Raw genomic sequence first — 24,456 nt, 5'->3', positions numbered from 1 at the left:
AAGTCACATGCATGACTACTAGTAAGCAGGTTATCAATATAACCAAAAACAATAAAATATTTACTATTGGCAGAACCATATACAGTGTCCAACCTACTTGAGCCTCTTCTTCACAGTATTGTTTTTTACTGAATTAAAGCACTAGACGAAAAGGAAAACCAGGATGGGACGGTGATTACCTTATTCTTTATCTCATCTCTCATACTCTGAAATTCTTGCTTCGCTTCACTCTCATTTTCCAGTGTGTTCTGTTCCATGGCTAGGATTACATTCTGTAAATACAGTATCTCCTTGTTTTCTTGCTCCGTGATCATCTTTCTGGTAAATAGAGAAGTAAAATACATTTAATGCTAGTAAAATCTGTATTCAATTATCTGTTGTATTTTTTGCTCTGTCTTTTTTCATTCTTTTCATATATTATTTATGCCTGGCATAGATGTTTAAGCAGTCCTTCCACACATCTAATCAGCAACTAGCACGTGTTCCAGTTGCTTGATTGGGCATATTTTCATAAATGTAAGTGAATATAGCTATGTGTTTCTTTTTTTCATTTGTATGAATAGTTTCAGTATAAATAATTTTGGTATAGTTGTCTTGTTAGAAGAAACATTTTTATTTTATTTTTTTTTTAGTTTAGAGCAAACCCATTGTAAAACTGAATGGACTAAGTGTGTGTTCAACCCTGCTATCCGGGGCATGGTTTCCCCTCACTAAGGCCTCGTTTACACGGGCAGCAAGGGGGAGATAAAAATCAGGTGCAGTTTACCGCCCCGGGCTGCTGACCTATGGAATAACATACACCCTTAGAGGGCTGTACATATGTCACAGCCATATTGCATAGTTTCATTGCTGTGGAAAATTTAGTGCGGCTGGGGACCTGTCAAATTTGCCAATTAAAGTCAATGGGACCACAACACGCTTGCTGCGACATGATAATACTATTCATAATTCCTAATCAGCAAAATAAAGAAAGAAAAAAAAAAAGGTTTTAGGGAGGCAGCAGTATAACCTTCTAAACACCTGCAAGTTGCTGCTCCACCCCCACCATGGATTGCTTTTCAGGAGGGCAGTGGAGACTGTCACCCATGCAAACTTTGAGACCCCATTCACACCTGATCGTTTTGTAGCTTGAAGCCTGAAGCTACAAAACGCTAGAGGGGAAAAATTCTATTATTCTCAATGGAGATCGTTCACATCTCCACTACATGTCGCCTGAAGACAAACGCCTGAAGCTCAAACAAGTTCCGGACCCTTTTTTGTCACTCGAATTGAGCAGATTTGGGCGTTTTTCTTCTTTTAACATTGGTGACCCTTTGCCCTGCACAAAATCGCGGCAAATCACGGTAACAAAAAACGCCGCTAGTCGCAGTAAAAAATGCTGCACAAAACGCTTGAAAATGATACGCTCAGGTGTGAATGCAGCCTCAGGCTTATTGTCCTAGCAACAAATGTTTTAGAATAAAAATGAAAAAAAATATGTAACAGGTGGCAATAAAAAGCGGAATGAGGTTCTAGCCTTTAGCCTACTAGACGTAAAAATTTATTTAAAAAAAAGGGGGGTTTATTTCTGTCTGTGGTCTTGTGCTCGAATTAACTTGTAGCAGTGCAGTTAGCATTTTTTGAAGGTCAGCAATGACAATCTCCATATTTCTCAGTATAGGTTTAATTTTAATTCCAACTCCGGGCAACAAAAAAAGTAGACCCCAGCGGGGGTTTAAAACAAAAAAACAAAAAAATCGCTATCAACACACACCCTGAAAAATATTTTAGAAATGCCTTAGAGCAGGGATGTAAAACTGAATTTTATCATGGGTCGCATCAGTAGTATGGTTGCCCTCAAAGGGCTGGTTGTGTATGGAGTGTGCTACATACAGAGTGCGGGATTGCCTAGTGTGTTACATACAAAGTGTAGAGCTCAAGATTATGCTACGGAGAGAGAGTGTAGAGTTCAGGAGTGCACTGTGTACAGAGTGCAGGGTTCAGGAGTATATTATGTACAGAGTGCAAAGTTGAGGCATGTGCTAGGCACAGAATGCCTAGTTTAAATCAGGGTTGTGCTATGTACAGATTGCAGGGTTTAGGGGTGCGCTATGCACAGTATGAACCCCCCACCCCCCACAAAGCTTCCCTGAATCTCCCTCTCCCACCTTGCCTGGCTCTAGTACCTCCCTCTGTAGATGGCTCTGCCTCACCTTGCAGGGAGATTGTTCTCTCTCTCTCTCTCAGATTCTGGAGATCTGTCCCTGCATTGAGTGTGTGCAGAGATCTATTAGTTTCAGTAGCTGCTGAAAGCAAAGCTGCCCCTTGTAAACACAGAAGGCTTCTGTGTTTACATGTGACAACAGGAGTGGAGGATGACAGCCACAAATTGCAGAATGGAATTCCACCACATTCCAGCTGCAAAATTGGGTGTGAGGGCCACATGAAAAGGCCTGGAGGGCTGGATTTGGCCCACGGCCCTTGTGTTTGACATATGTGCCTTAGAGTAGGTGGTAAGCCCTGCTCCTCTTCCCCTGCAACTCCATGGCTGCATTTACTGGCACTAGCCACAGGAATGTAAACTGGAAATCTGAATACATAAAGTACGTATAGCAGGAGGTAGAGAGTTGACTTCCTGGAGAAACATGAAAAAAAAATGTAATGATGCATAGATTGGTGAGCTGAACCAAAAGAAATTTGGAGCATGGTTAGTGGAACAAAAAAACCCTGTAAACTGCCTACTGACCATGAGTCCCCAACAAATAAATGGGTCAGTTTCAATCCCAGACCAGTCCTTAGTTGATTTTACTCTAAGAACCTATGAACTCTCTACTGACCATATACTAACAACTAAGTCAGTTTAATATCCCATGCAGTTCCAATTACTTCAACGGTGTATTCCAGCGGGGATGAAGAGTTACATCCCAGGCACAAACTTCAGTTTAGAGCTCCCACGATGCGTCGACGTAATTGACTATGTCGACTAATAAAATTTGTCGACGTGCGTAAATGGCGTCGACGCGTCACGCACGTGTCATCTCGCGGGTAAATGGCGGTAATGGCGGCGGCAGCTGCTGCTCCTGCTCCCGGGAATGGGGAAAAAAGTTCCGGTGCAGCACGAAAATCCAGACCACGACTTTCAAAGGTATGGGAATTCTTTAAACAGAGGCCACATAAAATGGTCCTTTGTTCCCTCTGCAAAACCGAACTGGCGTACCACGGCAGCACTACTGCGATGCACGAGCACCTCAGAAGAAAACATCCTGGCCTCAAACGGACGAGCCATCTTTGTAAGTACTTGGGAGTAATTTGTGGTCAATATTTATTAATATATTTTATATGCTCATGCTGCTACTGCTAGTAAGTAAGATACATCATTATTAGTGCATGCTCAGGGGCCAGGGGTACATATTTGTTGCTGTGCTGCTTTGCTAATTTCTTTTTTTTAGTGGCCATCTCATGTTTTTTTTTTTTATGTTTCACAATCACATTTACAAGGCACTTTTTGCACTGCAGCCCTCTTGCTGATCTGGGGATCCCTCAGGGTATGGTTTGACAACTTCCTGCAATGTATGAGCTGAGAGAAGAGATGCCATGCTTTTCTTCCAATACACAGAGCAGCAACAATATAACATTAATTTAATTGCAGACAGACATTTACTACACTACCCGTACCCTCTTTTAAATACGCAGTACAAGTACATTATTAGCAGCATTGAGCATTCATGTTGGTTAAACTTGGTTCAGGTTCCTAAATGTTAATTATTATTGTGTGTCTTTTTTCTTTTTTTTTTTCTCAGGAAGAGGCAAAGCTGTGTACAGGAGTTCTTCTTTCATAAAAAGGATGTCACTGTTTGCACACCCCAAATGGCCGTTGCATATACCAATAGCATACTCAACATGATTGTAAAAGATATATGACCTCTTTCCATTGTAGACGGTCAAATATTTCGTGAGATGATCAACACGTTTTACCCAGGATACACACTTCCCTCCAGGTTCCATTTGACTAAGCTGATGGAGAAGAAATATGAGGAGAATTTTGAAAGATTGAAAGCATCACTCAAAGATGTGAAATCAAAAATAGCTCTCACCACAGACGCATGGACCAGCATTGCCACAGAGGCATACTTGGGTGTCACATGCCACTTCATCAATGAAGACTGGAATCTTACATCGTACAATCTGACCACTATGCCACTTGAAGATCGGCACACAGCTGAAAACATTGCTTACTGGGTGGAAAAAGCAGATGAAAAGTTTGAGATATCCATGGCCAATGTAAATGTAGTTGTCTATGATAACGCTGCAAATGTTGTCGCTGCTCTGCATATTTTGGAAGAAAAGCGTGGCATCTCTTCTCTCAGGTGTGCTGGTCATACATTGCAGTTAGTTGTCAACCATGCCCTGAGGGATCCCCAGATCAGCAAGACCCTGAGGGCTGCAAAGTGCCTTGTGGAACATTTAAAAAAAAAGTGAGCTGGCCACTACAAAGCTTAAAGCAAAGCAGCAATAAATGGGTACCCCTGAGCATGCACTAATAAATGATGTATCCGTAAGATGGAACAGTACTTTACACATGATCAGCCGCCTGCTTGAACAAAGGTGGCCTGTGACTGCAACTCTTTCCGATCCTGATGTCACATCATGAGGGAAGCGCTTCCTAGATTTAAAACATGATCAGTGGAGCTTACTTGAGGAAGTGGAACAAGTCCTGAAGCCTTTTGAGTGTGCTACTGTTTTCTTGAGTGGAGAGTCCTATGTGACTGCTTCCGCTCTACCTCCTCTGGTAAAGGGCCTCCAGAAATCCATACAGAGCACAATTTGCGAGACAGCAGCAGTCAAGGCTTTCCAAAGTGTTGCTGCACAGGAGATGACATCAAGATGGGAGTGGGAAACTAAACTCAGAGATGATGGTGGAGAAAGTATATGTCTTATTGCAGCAGCCTTGGACCCCAGATTCCGCAAACTAAATTTCCTGCCAGCAGAGGACAGTTTAAAAGTTCACCTCAAGGTCCAAGCTCTTGCTCTTGAAGTGAAAAGAAGATATGAGGAAGAGCAAATGCAACATCGATGTGAGGAACAACAATCAGCCAGTGCAGACATGAAATTTTCTGAGAAGAGGCAAGTGTCTCTGTTAGACACTTTGCTCGGTTCTTCAGATTCAGATGACCACCACAGTAATGGCGAGGATGACATGACTGGTCACATCCAAGATTAAGAAACCCACAGTGAAGTTGTGCGGAATGAGATACACATGTATTTCAGTGAGCAGGCTATTCTAAAGGAAGAAAATCCGCTGAAATGGTGGAAGGAAAATGAAAAGAGGTTTCCCATCTTGGCCATGCTGGCAAAGAGTTACTTGTCTGTGCCTGCAACATCAACCCCATCTGAAAGGCTTTTCTCAGTTGCTGGCAACATTGTGACTAAAAAAAGAGCAAGCCTAACATCAGAGCATGTTGATATGCTAACCTTCCTCCATTGCAATGCTAAAATATAGCATTGTAATGGAGGAAGTAACACAGGCCCCCAACCTTTTGCACTTGTCATGACTGTGTTGTGTTCTTGTTGGGCTGTATTAGTGTATTTATGTTGAGATGGCTCATGGCTGCCTTCAGTGTTGTATTGGCCATATTTTTGCACAGCCACACAGTGTTGAGCAGTGCTTTTGGTGGGCTTGGTTCCTCCTTGCTTCCTTCCTTGAAAACTGTTACCTCCTCAGGTATGTTTTACATTACAATTAAAGTAACACACCACAAAAATACTGCTCAATCAGCACTCTGACTCTATAATAACACTATATATTCAATCATCAATAATTACAATTACATAGTGTTATTGTATGTTGACCAGCATTTTTGTGGTGTTAAACAACAACACTTTAGGTCAAGAGGCATAATGCCATATAAATTCTGCCTAACACTTTGCAAAAGATGCATTCTGAAGGCATTATGTGTGGTTGAGGAGTAGTAAGGTTACCCAGCACAATGCCTTCTGAATTCATCTTTTGCAAAGTGTTAGGCAGAATTTATATGGCATTTTCATGCCTCATGCCCTAAAGCGTTACGTTTTTTTTTGGGAACTTGTGTTTTTGCACAGTGTTGAGCAGCAGTTCAGACTTCAGATTCAGAGCAGCAGTGCTTTTGTTGGATATGGCTCCTGCTTGAAAACTATGTTACCTCCTCAGGTATGTTTTACATTACAATTAAAGTAACACACCACAAAAATACTGCTCAATCAGTACTTTGACTCTACAATAACACTATGTATTCAATCATCAATGATTACAATTACATAGTGTTATTGTATGTTGACCAGCATTTTTGTGGTGTTAAACAACAACACTTTAGGTCAAGAGGCATAATGCCATATAAATTCTGCCTAACACTTTGCAAAAGATGCATTCCGTTCTGAAGGCATTATGTGTGGTTGAGTAGTAAGGTAAGGTTAGTTACGTTAGTACCACACATTGTTGCACAATGCCTTCTGAATGCATCTTTTGCAAAGTGTTAGGCAGAATTTATATGGCATTTTCATGCCTCATGCCCTAAAGCGTTACCTTGTATTTTTTGGCACTTGTGTTTTTGCACACGCAGTGTTGAGCAGCAGTTCAGACTCGAGCAGCAGTGCTTTTGTGGATATGGAAAAGGGGGGTCAAGGTGCGCTATGGACGTGAAATAATGATTAAACCCAAAATGTGAGACCTTATAAGCAAATAACGGTTGACGTGGGAATGAGGGGCTGCCACTACCTAAAATATCCAACCCAAAGGTTGAAAAACATAGACAAGTATAAAGAAGGGTAGTTATGGCACTCTCCTGCTATTATGTCTACTTAGTGTCTACAATAACCGTGCCTTATTGTTAAATTATCCACTAGTGACTAACATATAAAAATAAAAAATAAGATATAAAAATAAACTTCAAAATTAAATCATACAAAACTAAAAAATGAAATAGAATAAAATAAAAATCCTTATGTGCAATATACAACCGACAATATAAACCGTGCTTAGAAATATATGACAAAAATGCTATTTAAATTATCACTAAATTACTATATACTGGCTCAAAAATTCAATATACTTTCTATAAAAATACTTGTGTGCGTTTTTACTAATGTGCGTTTTTACTAATCACATGATGAGCAAAGTGCTAAGTGCCTAAAATAGTGCCACAGATTCAATAAATGCAATAAAGTGCTACGTGCTTCTATAAATACATAAGTACAGTGCTTTATATTCAATAAGTAAAAAGTCGCTATAAGAAAAATTAGAAAAATACAAATGCAAGTTGATACAAATGTCCAGCAGCAGAAAATTGATATCAGAAAGTCCTATCTGGGACAAAAAGTGACAGTGTGCTTCAGTGCTTGGTGACTTCCTGGATTGCAACCGGTGCGATTCCCATGCATAAAGACAATAATCCGCACTCATCAGCTCCCCTGCCCCTTGAGGGGTTAATGCGCCTCCACAGTGTAAGCCCCTGTGTCGCTATATGGAGCTGCTTCAATTACCATCCAGTAGTATCCCTCATTAAAAACAAAATGATGCAAACATAGTGTGATCCAATTTAAAACAACATTTTATTAGGTGTATAAGAGGTTACTCACAAACCGAAGGATAAAAACAATGCCTCAGTGTATTTTCTGCTCACAGCTTTTGAATTCACCGCCACCGCCGCCGTGATGATAGAGTGTACACCTTAGGCCACGCCCTACGCGTCATTGGACGTCGTCTGGAGCGGCCATCTTGGTGCTCCACTCTCTTGATATAGGGTGTACTTCTTGTACGGCGCATGCGCGAGCGCATGAATGCCATTTTTCTTACTGGCATGGGATGTTAATTAGACACACCTATTGATGATCTGGCATTTACGCAGATCCACAGTCTGTGTTGTGAATGATGAAGGGACCAGAGAGCAGGTGGAGCTTGCGCAAATCCACATACTCTGCTGTTAATAAAAGAATGGAAACAATCAGCGTATGTGTCATTCTTAAAATAAGCGGCTTTATATTTTACGTGTGCGGCGGTGGTGGAATCAACAATGCAATGTAACTGTGCAATAAACAATTAAAAAATAAGTATAAAATTAGAAGATATAATGCTTTGAGCATCAAAAATTGAAAATGAAACATTAAAAAATGAACATTAAAAATTGAAACATTAAAAATTGAGATGAAACCCCATTGCTTCTAGAGAAATGACCATTAGTATAAGAATAAAAATGAAAAAAATGAAAAAAATAAGAAAAATTAAGAAAAATTAATAGGGAAATTATGAAAAATAATAAAAATAAATAAAAATAAAAATCAAAATAAAAATGTAAAGATAAAAATAAAAATGACAGAAATACATGGTAATGGAACCCAGAATGAAATGCACTAAATGATGGACCCTTATAGGGAAATATGTACATACACAAAAATGCTCTTAACTAAGTGGGAATGTCCCCTAATATGACTGAATAATCAAATATAAAATACTATGTAGGCAGGGATGGTCAAATATAAGGTGCTATATAGCCAGGGATATGTGCAGGGATGTATAGAATATACCCTAGTCAAAAGCTATATTATTACAATATTTAATTTTTTTAATTTTTCTGAGGGGACCCTCCAAGAGATTATTTTTTTTTTCAAGACCAATCAGTAATTAATCATTATTGATGTACAAATTCCTATACCTCCTTTGGTTTCTAATTATGCAACTCAAAGCGTAAAAAATTAGTGGAAATAGAGGAAGATTTAGTCAACCCAGGAAGGGGGGGGGGGGGATGTGTTAAAAACTAATAGTTGGTTAAAAAACAGTTTAAATCCAGGTCTATGTTTAGGCCTGACGGCTGTAGCGTGTTTAGAAGAAATATCCATTTTGTCTCGTTCTGTGAAATTTTTATTCTTCTATCTTCTCCCCTCCAGTGCCCCTTTATTTTATCAATACCGTAAAATGTCATAAGGTTAGGATCTCGATTGTGGTGGTCCCTAAAATGTCTGGAGACACTGTGGTTGTGGTATCCTTTTTTAATATTTTTTATGTGTTCTCTAATCCTTAGGTACAATTGTCGCGAAGTCCTGCCGACATATTGCTTTCGGCACGGACACTCAATTACGTAAGTGACATAGGTACTACTACATGTAATTAGCTTGTTAATTTTATACTCCTTCCCATTTGAAGAGGACACAAACTTAATTCTTTTCTTCTGAGTGGTTTTTGAGCTGGTTTTGCACGGGAGACATCTTCCACAGTTGAAGAAACCTTTCAAGTTTTCAAAGATTTTTATGGTTTTTGGTGGGTCGATGGTATTCTTTGCTAGTCTATTCCTCAGTGTAGAGGCTTTTCTATATATAAACAATGGTTTTTTAGGTAATAAGGCTTTTAATGTATCATCTGTATGTAGAATGGGCCAATGCTTTCTAAAGATCCGTTCTAACCCTTTGTATTGTCGGTTATATCCCGTCAAGAATGCTGTTTCCATCTTTTTGTTATTACTTCTATGGTTCTTCGTAGGTACATCATCAATTAGCTTACCCCTTTTCATTTGGCATACTTTTCTTTTGAGGTCACATAACTCTTTTTTCTTATATCCCTTAGAGACAAATCTATCAATAATTTGATCAGCCTGTTTTTCATAATCAGTTTGGTTGCTGCAAATCCTATATATCCGCATCAGTTGGTCCTTCGGGATGTTATTAATCCATTTTTGATGGTGACAGCTGGTTGTAGGGATGTACCCATTACGGTCAGTGGCTTTAAAAAACGTCCTTGTTCCCACTTGGCCATTTTATTTGAATATCTGTAAATCCAGATAGTCGATACTTTGAGTATTCCAGCTTCCTGTAAAGGAAATGTCATATGCGTTCTGGCTGATCTCATCAAAAAAGTTGTTTAATTCTTCAATTGAACCTTTCCATATGATAATAATATCGTCTATGTACCTGCGGTACATCTTTAGGTGTTGTCTTGGTACACTATAGATCTGTTCCTCTTCCCATCTATTGAGGAAGAGGTTTGCTACACTGGGAGCATACTTTGCTCCCATAGCCACCCCTTTGGTTTGAGTGTAGTATGTACCCTGGTACCAGAAGTAGTTATGTGACATTGCCAGTTCCAATCCTTCCACTATGAAGCTAATTTGTTCTTGTTTTAGGTCCGTCAGTCTTTGTAGCGCCCATTCTGTACTACTCAAAGCATGTTCTTGTTTTATGTTGGTATACAATGAGTTAACGTCAATAGTAACAAGAATATCTTCCTCTGTTATGTTAGTACTTTTTAATTCAGTGAGTAGCTGTTTGCTGTCCCTTAAATATGATTTGCCCTCTGACACTAGGGGTTGTAAGAAACCATCAATATATTCGCCCAATCTTGAAAATAAAGACCCAATTCTACTAATTATGGGTCTACCTGGAGGATTCTTTTCATCTTTGTGTACTTTTGGCACATAATAGATCACGGGAGTTTTTGCTGCCTTCGGAGTCAGGTATTTGGCTTCCTTTTTGTTTAATATTCCCTTATTTTCCCCCTTTTTGACAAATTTTTTGAGTCGCTTTTCATAATCTTCCCTCGGGTTATTTTTTAACTTTTTATATGTGTCCTTGTCAGCCAGTAAATTCTCCATTTCCTTTTTATAGTCTTCTTTGTTTAGTATTACTAGTCCTCCTCCCTTGTCCGCCGGCCGTATTACTATGTTCTTTTTCTTCTCCAATTTTTTAATGGTTTTCCACAGACCCCTTCCTTTTGATTTCTGGATCTTCATTTCTTTAAGGTCCTTTTCAACCAGTTTTTTAAACACCGTAATACTATCATTTTGTTGTATATTAGGGTTAAAGGTAGAGTTGTTTTTAAGATTGGAGTGTTTATAAACACTGTTTGGGTCCTGATTTATATGAACATTGTTCCCACTCTAACTCCGTTTCTGTTCTTTTTTGGCAAAGAATTTTTTGATGTTCAACTTTCTTATGAATTTCTGTAAATCTATATAGGCCTCAAACTTATCAAGTTGTTTATCTGGGGCATATTTGAGGCCTAAATCTAAAACTTTTAAATCTTCGTAGTCGAAAGTGGCCGTGCTTAAATTGTATATTCCCTGGCCTATTGTCCCCTTCTTCTTTTTCTTGTTTCCTCCCCTCTTTCCTCTATTTAGTTTCTTTGTTCCCTTTTCGGGGTTCGATATGTGTGATCTTTTCTCTCTTCCCATCTCGGGTCCAAACGTTCGCCATAGTTTCCTCTCATATTTCCCTGTTGGGTCCTTCTGGGGTACCAACCTCCGTTTTGCCACGGATGTCCATAGTGCTGGTTCTTTGTTGGATAACGGAATGGTCTCCTTCCATGTGGAGGTTCGTATGGGGTATTCCATTGTTTTGGACCAGGGGGTCTGTGCCGTTGTTCTCTGGGAAATAAACGTTCTCTGGGAAAAAAACGTTGGTTGCTTCTCCCTTGATATTGTTCCCTATATGGAGTGTAGGGTTGTTGTTCCCTCAACGGGGAATACCTATTATGATGTCTTGGTATATGCGGTGTGTGTGGAGCTTCATGGTAATTCCTATGAGCATATTGTTCTGGCTGTCTTTGTGCTCTTACCGGACTTCTATCAGTCCTTCTATGACTCGGTGTGTGATATTCCGGTCTGTCCCTCTGAGGTCTGTTTTGAATTGAGGTAGTTTGTTGCCATCCTTCGTTATCATCTATTAGTGAGTTTTCTCTGGATTCTTCTATCATTGATATTTCATTTCCTTCTTCATTATAAATATTATCCGTTTGCCACTTGTACACCTGGTGATTTTTGTAATCTAATACATCACGTTTAAACTTCTTTTATTTTTTCTGCTGCACATCCTTATCATACTTCTGTACTGCTTCTTGTAGAATCCTTTATTTTTCTTTATATTCTGCTGTTTCTTTAAAGGGGATTAGTTCATCCCTAATTGTTAGTATTTCCGCCTCAACATTCTTAAGTTTGAATCTTCTTCTTCTAATGACTATCTTCTGTAATAGTTCTGTTTCACTTTGGTTAAAAAATTTGTACCAGTCCTCCATTAAACTTTTACCATTAAACTTTTGTGGATATGGCTCCGCCTCCTTCTTGAAAACTATGTTACCTCCTCAGGTATGTTTTACATTACAATTAAAGTAACACACCACATAAATACTGCTCAATCAGCACTCTCTACAATAACACTATGTATTTAATTCAATCAATGATGATTACAATTACAATACAATACATAGTGTTATTGTATGTTGACCAGCATTTTTGTGGTGTTAAACAACAACACTTTAGGTCAAGAGGCATAATGCCATATAAATTCTGCCTAACACTTTGCAAAAGATGCATTCTGAAGGCATTATGTGTGGTTGAGTAGTAAGGTAACACACAATGCCTTCAGAATGCATCTTTTGCAAAGTGTTAGGCAGAATTTATATGGAATTTTCATGCCTCATGCCCTAAAGCGTTACCTTTTTATTTTTGGGCACTTTATTTTGGTATATTATGTCTTTCATGTGTTTTGTACACACTACACAGTGCTGAGCATGAGCAGCAGTGCAGAGCAGCAGTGCTTTTGTAGCATTTTTATATGGAATTTTTTTTAATGCTTCAGGCTCTGAATTAATGGCAATGGCATAACCATTATTCATGCCTGATGCTAAAGTATTGTTTACATTTTATTTTTGGCACTTTTTTATACTGTAAAAACTTTACCACGTTGAAGTACTTTTTGGAAAAAATTTAAAAAAAGTTGAAATATTATATTTAGAAGTTGTACGTATCATTTTTTTGTAAAGTTATCCAAAGGATTATTATCTAATCACAAAAAGAACACACTAGATTCATTTAAAAATAAAAAAATAATTGGATAGTCGTTGACTAATCGAAAAAATAAATCGATAGATTAGTCGACAGACAAATTAATCGTTAGTTGCAGCTCTACTTCAGTTACTACCATGAAAAGCCAGTGGGAGAGGGCAGCAAAGTTATCTTGTAGAGTCTCGTGTGAACAGCTAGCAAAGTTATCTTGTAGAGTCTCCTGTGAACAGCTATCTAGGATCTCCTAGACATGAAAGGATGGACGCTCAACACTTGGGAGGGGAGTAGCATGGAAATTCTTTCAGAGACAAATTCCCAAGCGGACAAAAAAAAATCATGATTCCCCCACATATTTTATTGGGATGTTTTCTTAAGAGTGAACCATGGTCCGGCCTGTCCAAAGACCAGGGCCACAGTTGCAGGCACCAGAGAAGAAGATGATGAGGGATAAAGGAGCACATATCCCAGGCAAAATATAACTTTATAGAATATAGCCACAACTCCATAGTTCAGGAGAAACAACAACCCATGGAGTGGCCCTCAAGACTAATGTAGCACATCTTGACCTTAACGCAGCAGAGTGAGCCAGGCCTCCGCCTCAGCCGGTGTATCGAAAAATTTTATATCACCGTCATGCTGAACTCGCAGACGACTAGGATAGAGCATTCCATATTTAATTTTGCGATCCTGTAGTCTGCAGTGAACATTAGTGAAGGTCTTACCTTTCTTCTGAAGTTCAGGAAGGGACGAGGAGTCCTATCAAATACTTACCATAATTTTTCTTTACTTTCCATGGCAGCATGGGTACCCGCCCAATGTCATGAGTAGGCTAGTTACAGAACACGGTCTTTGGCTCAGAAAACTTATGAGAGTGGGCAGCGCCAGATTTCAACCTGTGGGGGGGGGGGGGTCCAGGGAACTTCAAATTTGGGGGCCCGTCAACATAGACATTAGTCTTTCATGGATAATTGTGGTTCTCAGACAGTTCTATATCAGTGACAATTTCCTTCACAACCTTTCTCCCACACAACTAGTGACCATTATGCTCACATATACTCTAAAGCCGCGTACACACGTAGCCGTCTGTCCGACGTACTTAGTCTGGCGGACTTCCCGCCAGACTGTACGTCGGACTTTCCGAACGGGCTACTTGCCGACACACCGCACTTTTTCAGCGGACTAATACGGCGTACTCGCCCACACACGCGGAGGAAAGTCCGCTCATTTCGAGCGCGTCTCCAGGTAGGCCGCCTGGTATGGACTTAAAGGGGAACCCCAATGCCGAAAAAAAATCGGCGTGGGGGTCCCCCCAGGTCCACATCAGACCCTTGTCCGAGCACGCTACCCGACCAGCCAGGAAAGGGGGGGACGAGCGAGCGACCCCCCCCCTCCTAAGCCATACCAGGCCAAGTGCCCTCAACATGGGGGGTGCCTTGGGGAAGGGGGGGCTGCACGCCCCCCCACCCCAAAGCACCTTGTCCCCATGTTGATGAGGACAAGGGCCTCTTCCCGACAACCCTGGCCGTTGGTTGTCGGGGTCTGCGGGCGGGGGGCTTATCGGAATCCGGGAGCCCCCTTTAATAAGGGGGCCCCGGATACCGGCCCCCCACCCTATGTGAATGAGTATGGGGTACAATGTACCCCTACCCATTCACCTGTAAAATAAAGTACAAAAAAAACACAACACACAAGATAAAATAGTTTATTGCACAGCTCCGGGGGTCTTCTCGCCGGACTCATCCGCTATCTTCTTGTAGCTCTTTTACTAGCGGAGGAGCCCGGCTTTCTTCCTCGCCGCCGACCTCTTCTTCCGACTTCGGGGGTCTTGTCCCCCTCTTCGGTTCTTCTGCCGGGCCACCGCGCCTTCTTCTAGCTCTTTTACAGGCGGTGGCCCGGTCTTCTGTCGCCGCCGCCACCGCCTTCTGTTCTTCTCTTCTTCTTCTTCAGAAGATGTTGCCTCGCCGAGTCCTCCGTTCACAATGACGGGGACCGGGGACGCGGCGACTTATATAGGGACAAGGGGCGGGGTCTACGGTGGATGTCACATGGGTTGATGTCACATGGTGACCCCGCCCCTTACGATGTCACAGTCCCGGAGGATGCTGGGACTGCCACCATGTGACATCAACCCATGTGACATCCCCCGAAGACCCCGTCCCTTGTCCCTATATAAGTCGCCGCGTGCCCGGTCCCCGTCATTGTGATCCCCAAGGCACCCCCCATGTTGAGGGCACGTGGCCTGGTACGGCTCAGGAGGGGGGGGGCGCTCGCTCGTCCCCCCCTTTCCTGGCCGGCCGGGTAGCGTGCTCGGACAAGGGTCTGATGTGGACCTGGGGGGACCCCCACGCCGATTTTTTTCCGGCGTTGGGGTTCCCCTTTAAGTCCATACCAGGCGGCGGGCCCGACGACGTCTCCTTCGCGGGCCCCGCCTACCTGGAGACCCGTTCGAAATGAGCGGACTTTTCTCCGGGCGGGAAAAGTTCGCTCATTTCAAAAGTACGGCGGACTGGCATACACACGGCCGGATTGTCCGCCGAAATGCGAGTCCGGCGGGAAGATTGGAGTGTAAAACTACATTCTAAGTCCGCCGTACTTTCGGGTCAAAAAAGTATGCCGGAGGCTACACACGGGGGGATTGTTTGGCGGACTTCAGTTTGCCGGACTTTTCCACCCGCTTGTTTGATCGTGTGTACGCGGCATAAGAATGACAGTAACACCTGGAAAGGTATCATCAAGCCCTTTATCATGTAATAAAACTTCCAGTTGAGATAGAGTAAGATGTTACCAGAGATGGGTAAAGGCTGCAAACTGGACAATTTCCTCAACAGACACACTAAGTGTAGGGGGAAATTAAGTTTCTTTTTTTTTATAAAGGAAGCCTCTGGCAGGGGGGGCAGAGAAATCCCCCTTTTGTCCCCTTATAAATCCAGCACTGGGAGTGGGGTCTTATGTGTTATGCCCCATACACACGGTCGGATTTTCCGACGGAAAATGTGCGATCGGATCATGTTGCCAAATTCCGACCGCGTGTGGGCTCCATCGGACTTTTTCCATCGGAATTTCCAACATACAAAGTTTGAGAGCTGGTTCTAAACTTTTCCGACAACAAAATCCGATCATTTAAATTCCAATCGTGTGTAGACAATTCCGACGGACAAAGTGCCACGCATGCTCAGAATAAATTACGAGATGAAAGCTATTGGCTACTGGCCCGTTTATAGTCCTGTCATACGTGTTCTACATCACCGCGTTCAGAACGATCGGATTTTCCGAAAACTCTGTGCGACCCTCGGTATTCTAGACAAGTTTTGGCCAAAATCCGTCGGAAAAAATCCGTCAGATTTTGTTGTCAGAATGTCCGACCGTATGTACAGGGCATAAGAAGCAAAGGCAGAGCTACTTGAATGTATGCTGCCATGGAGTTCATCAGGAAAGGTAGGAAATTACAGTAAGTATTTGATTGGAAATCTTTCGTTATTTATGGATCTATGCATGTGCCTTGACTTCTGCTTTTGGATTCTAGACATATGCAGTTCATATTTCTTTCCAGTAGATGTCAACACTGGATCATATCTTGCATCCCTGTGTTTACATCTTGACCACAGAACCACATATCTCAGCCTATAACTTTTACATGGAAAAATCAATCTGTCATAACCATAAAATGTTTTAAGGAAACATTAACATGTTAAGACCACAAAGTAAGCCATCAATAACAACTCAATTTACCTTTATTGCAATGCAGAAGATCTATAATGCTTTGCTCTGAAAATAATATTGATATAATGCAGCTATCCACCAGCTCCCAGGAACAAGAAAACTCATTCAATGCTATATAGGGAGCTCAGCAACTGTGCTCAATTCAGAAAATCCAATCTATTTACCCAAGTATTATAGGCAATTGTTACAGCCATATCAAGCACACTTGTCCATGTGGGACTATAGTCTCTTCTAACATGATTTAATAATGTACACTTTTCCTCTCGTGCTCCGTATCGTGTAGAAGGGGGTGCAGTGGGCTTGCAGAGGAAAACAGTACCATGTAACCACTGAACACCGTAGAATCTTCACAGCTCTATGTTTACAGCCCAGCTGCCCGTATCTCTTGCTTTACTGATCATTGTAAAATGCAATTGTCACAATCAATAAGCTCTACTTATGCCTTTTCCATTAAACGCTCTCTTAGAATCACTCAAGTTTACATGAAACTGCACAGCCCTCCAGCAATGACTTGGATCTACACAATATGCATAACCATGACAGTCTGCAGTGCCAATTCTGCAGCTGCATTGGCTCTGATGATGAGTTTTCATGATGGGATTCTAAGTGAAGTTCCAGTAATCTATGGGTGCCTGCTGTCTGAAAAATGTGGGTTGAAAGGAAAAAAAATGTGCGGATTCCCCATCCATGAAATTTGATGGATGAATTACTCCCTCTGTGCTTTTATATTCTGAGAGCTTTCCTGCCATCAGAACACAATGATCAGTGTTGTCAGCTATAGCTGGCGGCACTGATCGGTTGGAAAAACCCAGACAGGGTCACTGTACAGAAGTCGATCAATAGATCAACTTCTGTACAACTAGGGTGCCCATACATCAGTGGTCTCCAAACTATGGCTTGGGGGCAGGATGTGGCTCTGTGTGTTTATCCGGCAGTTGGGGCATTATTCTCCACACTGGCAGCAACATTAGAGAATAATTCCTTTCACTGAGAATGGGGCACTATTCCTGCCACTGACACCAATGATGGGGCACTATTCCTGCCACGGACACCAATGATGGGGCACTATTCCTGCCACTGACACCAATGATGGGGCACTATTCCTCCCACTAATACCAATGATGGGGTGCTATTCCTCCCACTGACACCAATTGTGAAGGAATCTAATGTACATAATCATAATCGGAAAATGTCTATTTGCTTATGTGTATACATGTTTCTATGCAACTCCTTACTTATTATGTAGTATACAGATTGGCTCTCTGTTTGGAATTAAAGATGGCGGGTACCCCCTGCTTCCCACACATTAGAAGAATGCATATGAGCTAAGAGAACAAGCTTCAACCAATCTTCAAGCATCAAGTTTCTCCATTTCTCTTGTATTTTAACCAATGCGCTGTACTAATTAGACTGACATAGCAATGACGTATCTTTCTGTATAAAATATTAACACCGCCCAGAAATAAATCAGAAGTTAGAAGTAACTGAGCTGAATGTGTCTCAGAGAGTGTTTACTTCTAATGTGCATGCACATTTATACTTTTTAATTAGAAACAGCAGCCGTTAACCTTGAACCAGATTGTAGTTCTTATCCATTTCACAATGATGGGGCACTATTCCTGCAACTGACACCAATGATGGAGCACTATTCCTGCCACTGACACCAATGATGGGGCACTATCCCTCCCACTAATACCAATGATGGGGTGCTAGTCCTCCCACTGACACTAATGATGGGGCACTATTCCTCCTATTGATACCAACAATGGAGCAATGGAGTACTATTACTCCCCCTAATACCAATGATGGAGCATTAATTGCTCCCATCGGCCAAAGTCTGGCCCCACCTAATGTTTGAAGGACAGTAAACTGGTCCTTTGTTTAAAAAGTTTGGAGACCTCTGCCATACATGGATCGAAATGCGGCCAGTCCCTGCTGACAAATTTTAATCCACATATGGCTGGCTTTACCAATAGACATAAAAAATTTATATTAATTGCTATCCAAAAGGGGTTCCCACTATGAAATTTTATGCAGGTCAGAAATCTGTATAGATACAAACATTGTCCATAGTATATCACTGGAAAGCTTTGCATCTCTTCTGGTAGTGCCTCGCCCAGACCCAGTTTGGGGACCTGGTACATGAACATGACGAGCATAGGCATATATGTGGCTTCAAAGAAGTGGGTCTTTATCTGTGGAGCTGCATATATGCACTACTGTGTTTGTGCCGAGAGCATACTCTCAGCTCAGAGACTGAGCCCTCACTGAGAGCTCCAGGTCTCGTACTAACAATCAGGAAGCAGGAAGTCCAGTTCACGATCAATTGATTGCTGTGATAGCCTCTGATTGCCAGTCAATCACAGTGATCAGTCACTGTACAGCCAGCCCCTGTATTGTTTACTCCTCTTAAATGGAAAAAAAGATATGTTTATTTTTCTCTTTGCTAGAGAAGAAAAGTGTAAAAAGAAGGTGTGTGAAAAAAAGATAAAATAGCTATATCAAGATTTGATCTAGGTCACTGTAGGGTTTTTTAGGGTAAAGGTTAGGGTCAAAGGTTGGCTCAAATGTCAGAATTATTGTATTATAGGTAGGAATATATTTTATTTCTCATTTAGTATTAGTGTCAGTTGTGTTTTAGGTAGGATAAAAAAAGCAAAATGTGCACTCTTGTTTCTAGGCCCTACTGCAGGTACACACAAAACAAATAATATACACATACTGTATGTGGTATCGTTGAGATTGTCAGGAGCTGGAGAATTAATTTTGGGCTGTTGTTTGATTGCAAGTTATAGTAATAGCAAGAAATATACAGCTAGATTTTTTCAAAAATTATGTTTTTTTACTATTTTGTGGCAGATATTTTTTTTCGAGAATAAAAAAAAAAACACAAGGTCTAAGTCACCTGAATGCACTAGGTGACTAAGTAGTTGCGATGATATGTACATTTTACTAACATATGTCAAAGTTGCAAAATTGTTTTCAAGGAATTAGGATTTGTTTTATCCTCCATCATGAAGTGTTTAATTATTTAGGTGTGTTGTATGGTCTATTTTGTGAAGCAATTACAGAGCCCACACACTCCTAGCAACTAGTGACACTGACGGCAGAGCCTAATGGGAAATTTGAGACACTAGTTTCCCATCAGGTCTGCAATCTTCTTGTGATTGGCAGCATGCAGTGGGTAAATTCTATAGCCAATAGGTTGTGTATTGGTTATGGATCCACCCACTGCCTGCTGTCAATTACAAGGGAAGCAGACCTGATGGGGAAAATGTCCTCGAATTGCCCATCAGACTCTGCCCACCCAGCTTCAAAACTCCTCAGATGCTGTGCTGTCTGACAGCACAGTTTGCTCAAAGACCTCAAAGACCTTATGAACTTTAACCACTTGAGCCCCGGAACAATTTATCCCCTTCCTGACCAGAGCAATTCAGCACTGCGTCGCCTTAACTAACAATTGTGCGGTTGTGCGACATTGCAAAATGGATGTCCTTTTTTTCCCACAAATAGAGCTTTCTTTTGGTGGTATTGGATCACAACTGCGTTTTTATTTTTTGCGCTATGAACAAAAAAATAACGACAATTTAGAAAAATTTAACTTTTTCCTATAATAAATATCCACATTTTTATTTTTATTTTTTTAAAAGCAAATTTTTTCTCAGTTTAGGCCACTATGTACTCTTCTACATATTTTTGGTAACAAAAAAAATCACAATAAGCGTATCTTGATTGGTTTGCGCAAAACCTATAGCATCTACAAAATAGGGAATAGATTTATAGCGTTTTTATTATTATTTTTTTACTAGTAATGGTGGCGATCTGCGGTTTTTATTGTGACTGTGACATTATAGCGGACACATCGGACAATTTTGACACATTTTTTGGAACCATTGCCATTTATACAGCAATCAGTGCGATTAAAAATGCATTGATTACTGTAAAAATGTTACTGGCGGTGAAGGGGTTAACACTAGGGGCGGTGAAGGGGTTAACTGTGCTCCCTGGGAGGTGATTCTAACTGAAGGGGGAGGGGACGGATTAGAGGAAGTAACGGATCGTGGTTCCTAGCTAATAGGAACACACAATCCGTCACTCCTGTCAGAACAGAACAAGGAAGTGTGTGTTTACACATGTCCCTGTTCTGTGTCTCCTGCTAACGATCGCTCGTGGTCATCGTTACAGTCGGCCACGAGCATCGGCACCCCAGCTGTGCAGCGGGGATGCCTCCAGAGACACATGTGCGCCTGCTATCCGGACACCGCAAGCTGACGTATAGCTACATGGTTTCGTGCAGGGGAGCCAACCTGCCGCAGTATAACTGCGGCGGCTGGTCCGCAATCCGGTAAAGAGAATCTGACAAGAGAGTAGTATAGGGGTCGTCGTTGCTGGTCTCCAGATGACAATTCTGTGAAAGTCACAGACCCAAAACAAGCATGCTGTGAAAGGGGTGTCTATACCTGTGGGTTAGCAACTCATTGAAGTCCATCCAAATAACAGGAAAATTGCATTCCCAAAAAGAGAGTTCACCAATCCTGGCTGCTTCTGGGCCACGCTGGGGCCACCAGAATCACCTCCTTTCGTTCCTGCGGAGAAGGCGCGGAAGTAGTAGAACTGGAGGAAACGCATAGATCAGTGAAAACTGACCCCATGGGAAGACTTATACGTCTGTTCTGCATGCTAGCGGATCCCTCGTTCTCAACACAAAGTTACATTGTTACACAGTTAGTAAGGTTGAATAAAGACACCAGTCCATCCAGTTCAACCTGAGTGAGTGTCTATAATTGTCCCTATCCCTGTACATTGCACACTCAAATCGGTCCCTACCCTCAAGGAGCCCGCAATCCAAGGTCCCCATTCATATACTAGGGCCAATTTTGGACAGAAGCCAATTAATCTACCTGCATGTCTTTGGAGTGTGGAAGGAAACCAGAGTACCCGGAGGAAACCCACGCAGGCACAGGGAGAACATGCAAACTCCAGGCAGGTAGTGTTGTTGACTTTGTTGTTGAATATGGACGCAAACAGGTCCACATCCGGAATACCCCATCTCTGACATATCGCTAGGAAAATGTCGGGGTGAGGAGACTATTCCCCCCGAAAATAACTGTTGGCGACTCAAGTAGTCTGCCTGCCAATTTTCTATTCCCAGAATGAAAATCGCTGATAGGCAAGGAATGTTGTTTTCTGCCCAAGCTAGAACATGATTCACCTCTTTTTGGGCTGCCGACTTCTCATGCCCCCCTGGTGATTGATGAAAGCCACAGCCGTGGCATTGTCGGATTGAATCCTGACAGGACAATCCCATAGCCTTAGCGTCCAGGACTCTAGGGACAGACATACTGCCCGAATCTCTAGAATGTTGATGGGCAAAGTCCTTTCTAACTTGGACCATCTCCTCTGGACAGAATCTTCTTCCAGGACTGCTCCCCAGCCTAGAAGGCTAGCATAAGTTGTCACCACTTTCCAGGATACTGGCAGAAAGGATTTCCTCTTTTGGAGGTTGCTGGATATCAACCACCAATTTAGGCTCTGACTAGGGATGAGCCGAACACCCCCCTGTTCGGTTCGCACCAGAACTTTCGAACGGACCCCAAATTCGTACGAGCGTTAGAACCCCATTGAAGTCTATGGGACTCGAACGTTCGAAATTAAAAGTGTTAATTTTAACGGCTAATATGCAAGATACTGTCCTAAAAAGGGTTTGGGGACCTGGCTCCTGCCCCAGGGGACATGGGTTAATGCAAAAAAAACTTTTAAAAACGTCCGTTTTGGCGGGAGCACTGATTTTAATGACGATTAAAATGAAAAAAAAAGTGAAATATTCCTTTAAATATGGTACCTGGGGGGTGTCTGTAGTATGCCTGTGAAGTGCCACGTGTTTCCCGTGTTTAGAACAGTCCCTGCACAAAATGACATTTAACGGAAATAACATCATTTAAAGCTGCTTGCGGTTTTAATGTTATATCTGGTTCCTGCAATATGGTTGAAAATCATTGAGAAAAATGGCATGGGTAGCCCTCCCTGCCCATTACCAGCCCCTTTGGGTCTTGTACGCATATTAAGGGGAACTCCGTACCCATATTAAAAAAAGGAAATACGTGTGGCCCCCCAGGCCCTATATACTCAGAACTGCAGTATACAGGCGGTGCAAACAAGACAGGGACTGTGTAGGTTTGTTGTGTTAAGTTGAATCGGTTTGTAATTTTCAACTGGTACATTTTTAAAGTGTAGCTCCAGTCAAAAAAACAATTTTTAAGCTTTTTGGAAAAACATAGGGAAGGGTTATCACCCCTGTATAATTTGTTTTGCCGTCCGTCTTTTTCAGAGCATGCAGACAGCACGCACAATCTCCTAACACTGACTGAAAGCTCTATTTAAAACGAGCAAGATATTTAGCTATATAGGTGGATAAAGCAGTGTATACTGCGTTCAGAGCACGCAGACAGCACGCACAATCTCCTAACACTGACTGAAAGCTCTATTTAAAACGAGCAAGAGATTTAGCTATATAGGTGGATATAGCAGTGTATACTGCGTTCAGAGCACGCAGACAGCATGCACAATCTCCTAACACTGACTGAGAGCTCTATTTAAAACGAGCAAGATATTTAGCTATATAGGTGGATATAGCGGTGTATACTGCGTTCAGAGCACGCAGACAGCACGCACAATCTCCTAACACTGACTGACAGCTCTATTATAAAAGATAGATATATCGCTAGATATATAGGTGAATATAGCGGTGTATACTGAGGTCAGGGCACGCAGACAACAACCACTACAGAAGAGCAAGAATGAAAAATCGGCCGATAACGATCGGTGTATACTGTGTTGAAGGTACACAGAACACCCATTAACTGCTACAGATGCCAACACACTACACAAGGCCGCCGCGCTGGCGGCCTTATATAGTGTGGGGCGTGTACTACACAGCCTGAGCTATGATTGGCCACAGGCATCCTGCCTGTGGCCAATCATGGCTCTCCTCGCTGTCGGCGCTGTGATTGGCCAAGCATGCGGGGTCACAGTGCATGCTTGGCCAATCATGAGCCAGCAATGCACTGCGCCATCGCAGTGCATTGTGGGCCGTGAGCGCCACACGAATTTGGTGCGAACGGCCCATAACGTTCGGAATTCGCCGAACGGGCGAACAGCCGATGTTCAAGTCGAACGTATGTTCGACTCGAACACGAAGCTCATCCCTAGCTCTGACGTACATTGGAGAATAAGCGTATTGGAAAATCCAAAGCCAGAGCCTTATTGTTCCAGACCGACAGGATGGTGTTTTGTAGTAATCTTAAGTGAAACTGCGCGTAAGGGACGGCTTCAAAGGGAACCGCCATTTTCCCTAACAATCTCATGCACAGCCGAATGGAGAGATTTTTCTTTGTTTTGACAAGTTAAATTAGTCCTATAATGGAACTGATTCTTGTCTGGGGTAAGAATACCTTCTTCTGTATGGTATCTATGGCCAGCCCCAAGTACTGTAATTTTTATGGATTTAAGGAGGATTTTTCTAGGTTGAGTATCCAGCCCAGAGATTCCAGGTAGTTTACAGCTGTGACTAGACTTTTGTTTAGACCAGAGACTGAATGATCTATTAAAAGTAGATTGTCTAAATAGGCTAGGACTGTTATGCCCTGAGCCCTAAATCTGGCTAAAGGAGGTGCCAGAATCTTTGAGAACACCCACGGTGCTGTGGCTAGACCGAATGGCAGGGCCACAAACTGAAAATGATGATTTTCCATTTTAAAGCGTAGAAATTTCTGGTGAGCGGGAAATATCGGCACGTGATATCGATTGATGCCAAAAACGCCCCTCCTTGCAGGATGGGAACAACCGATCGGATTGATTCACTGCAAAAGGACCGAATATTTAAGTGCCAATTCAGATCTTTGAGAATGGGTCTTACTTCTCCGTTTGGATTTGGAACCGTGAAAAGGTTTGAATAAAA

The 24,456-nt window shown here is 42.0% G+C and overlaps 1 protein-coding gene across 4 annotated transcripts in view; it reads right to left on the bottom strand.

Annotated features, from left to right (window-relative positions):
- Positions 1-24,456, bottom strand: part of DRC2 (dynein regulatory complex subunit 2) — a 78,498-nt gene that overhangs the window by 18,634 nt on the left and 35,408 nt on the right. For all 4 annotated transcript variants that reach the window (XM_077483327.1, XM_077483323.1, XM_077483324.1 and 1 more), the window contains exon 5: positions 180-318. In XM_077483327.1, coding sequence (XP_077339453.1) covers positions 180-318 — 139 coding nt within the window. The remainder of the gene's footprint in view (positions 1-179; positions 319-24,456) is intronic.

Source organism: Lithobates pipiens, unplaced genomic scaffold (assembly GCF_037356315.1).
Source record: "Lithobates pipiens isolate NorthernLeopardFrog02 unplaced genomic scaffold, aLitPip1_a1.2 Scaffold_16, whole genome shotgun sequence".
Taxonomy (NCBI): domain Eukaryota; kingdom Metazoa; phylum Chordata; class Amphibia; order Anura; family Ranidae; genus Lithobates; species Lithobates pipiens.
This window is presented reverse-complemented; position numbering and strand designations above follow the sequence as displayed.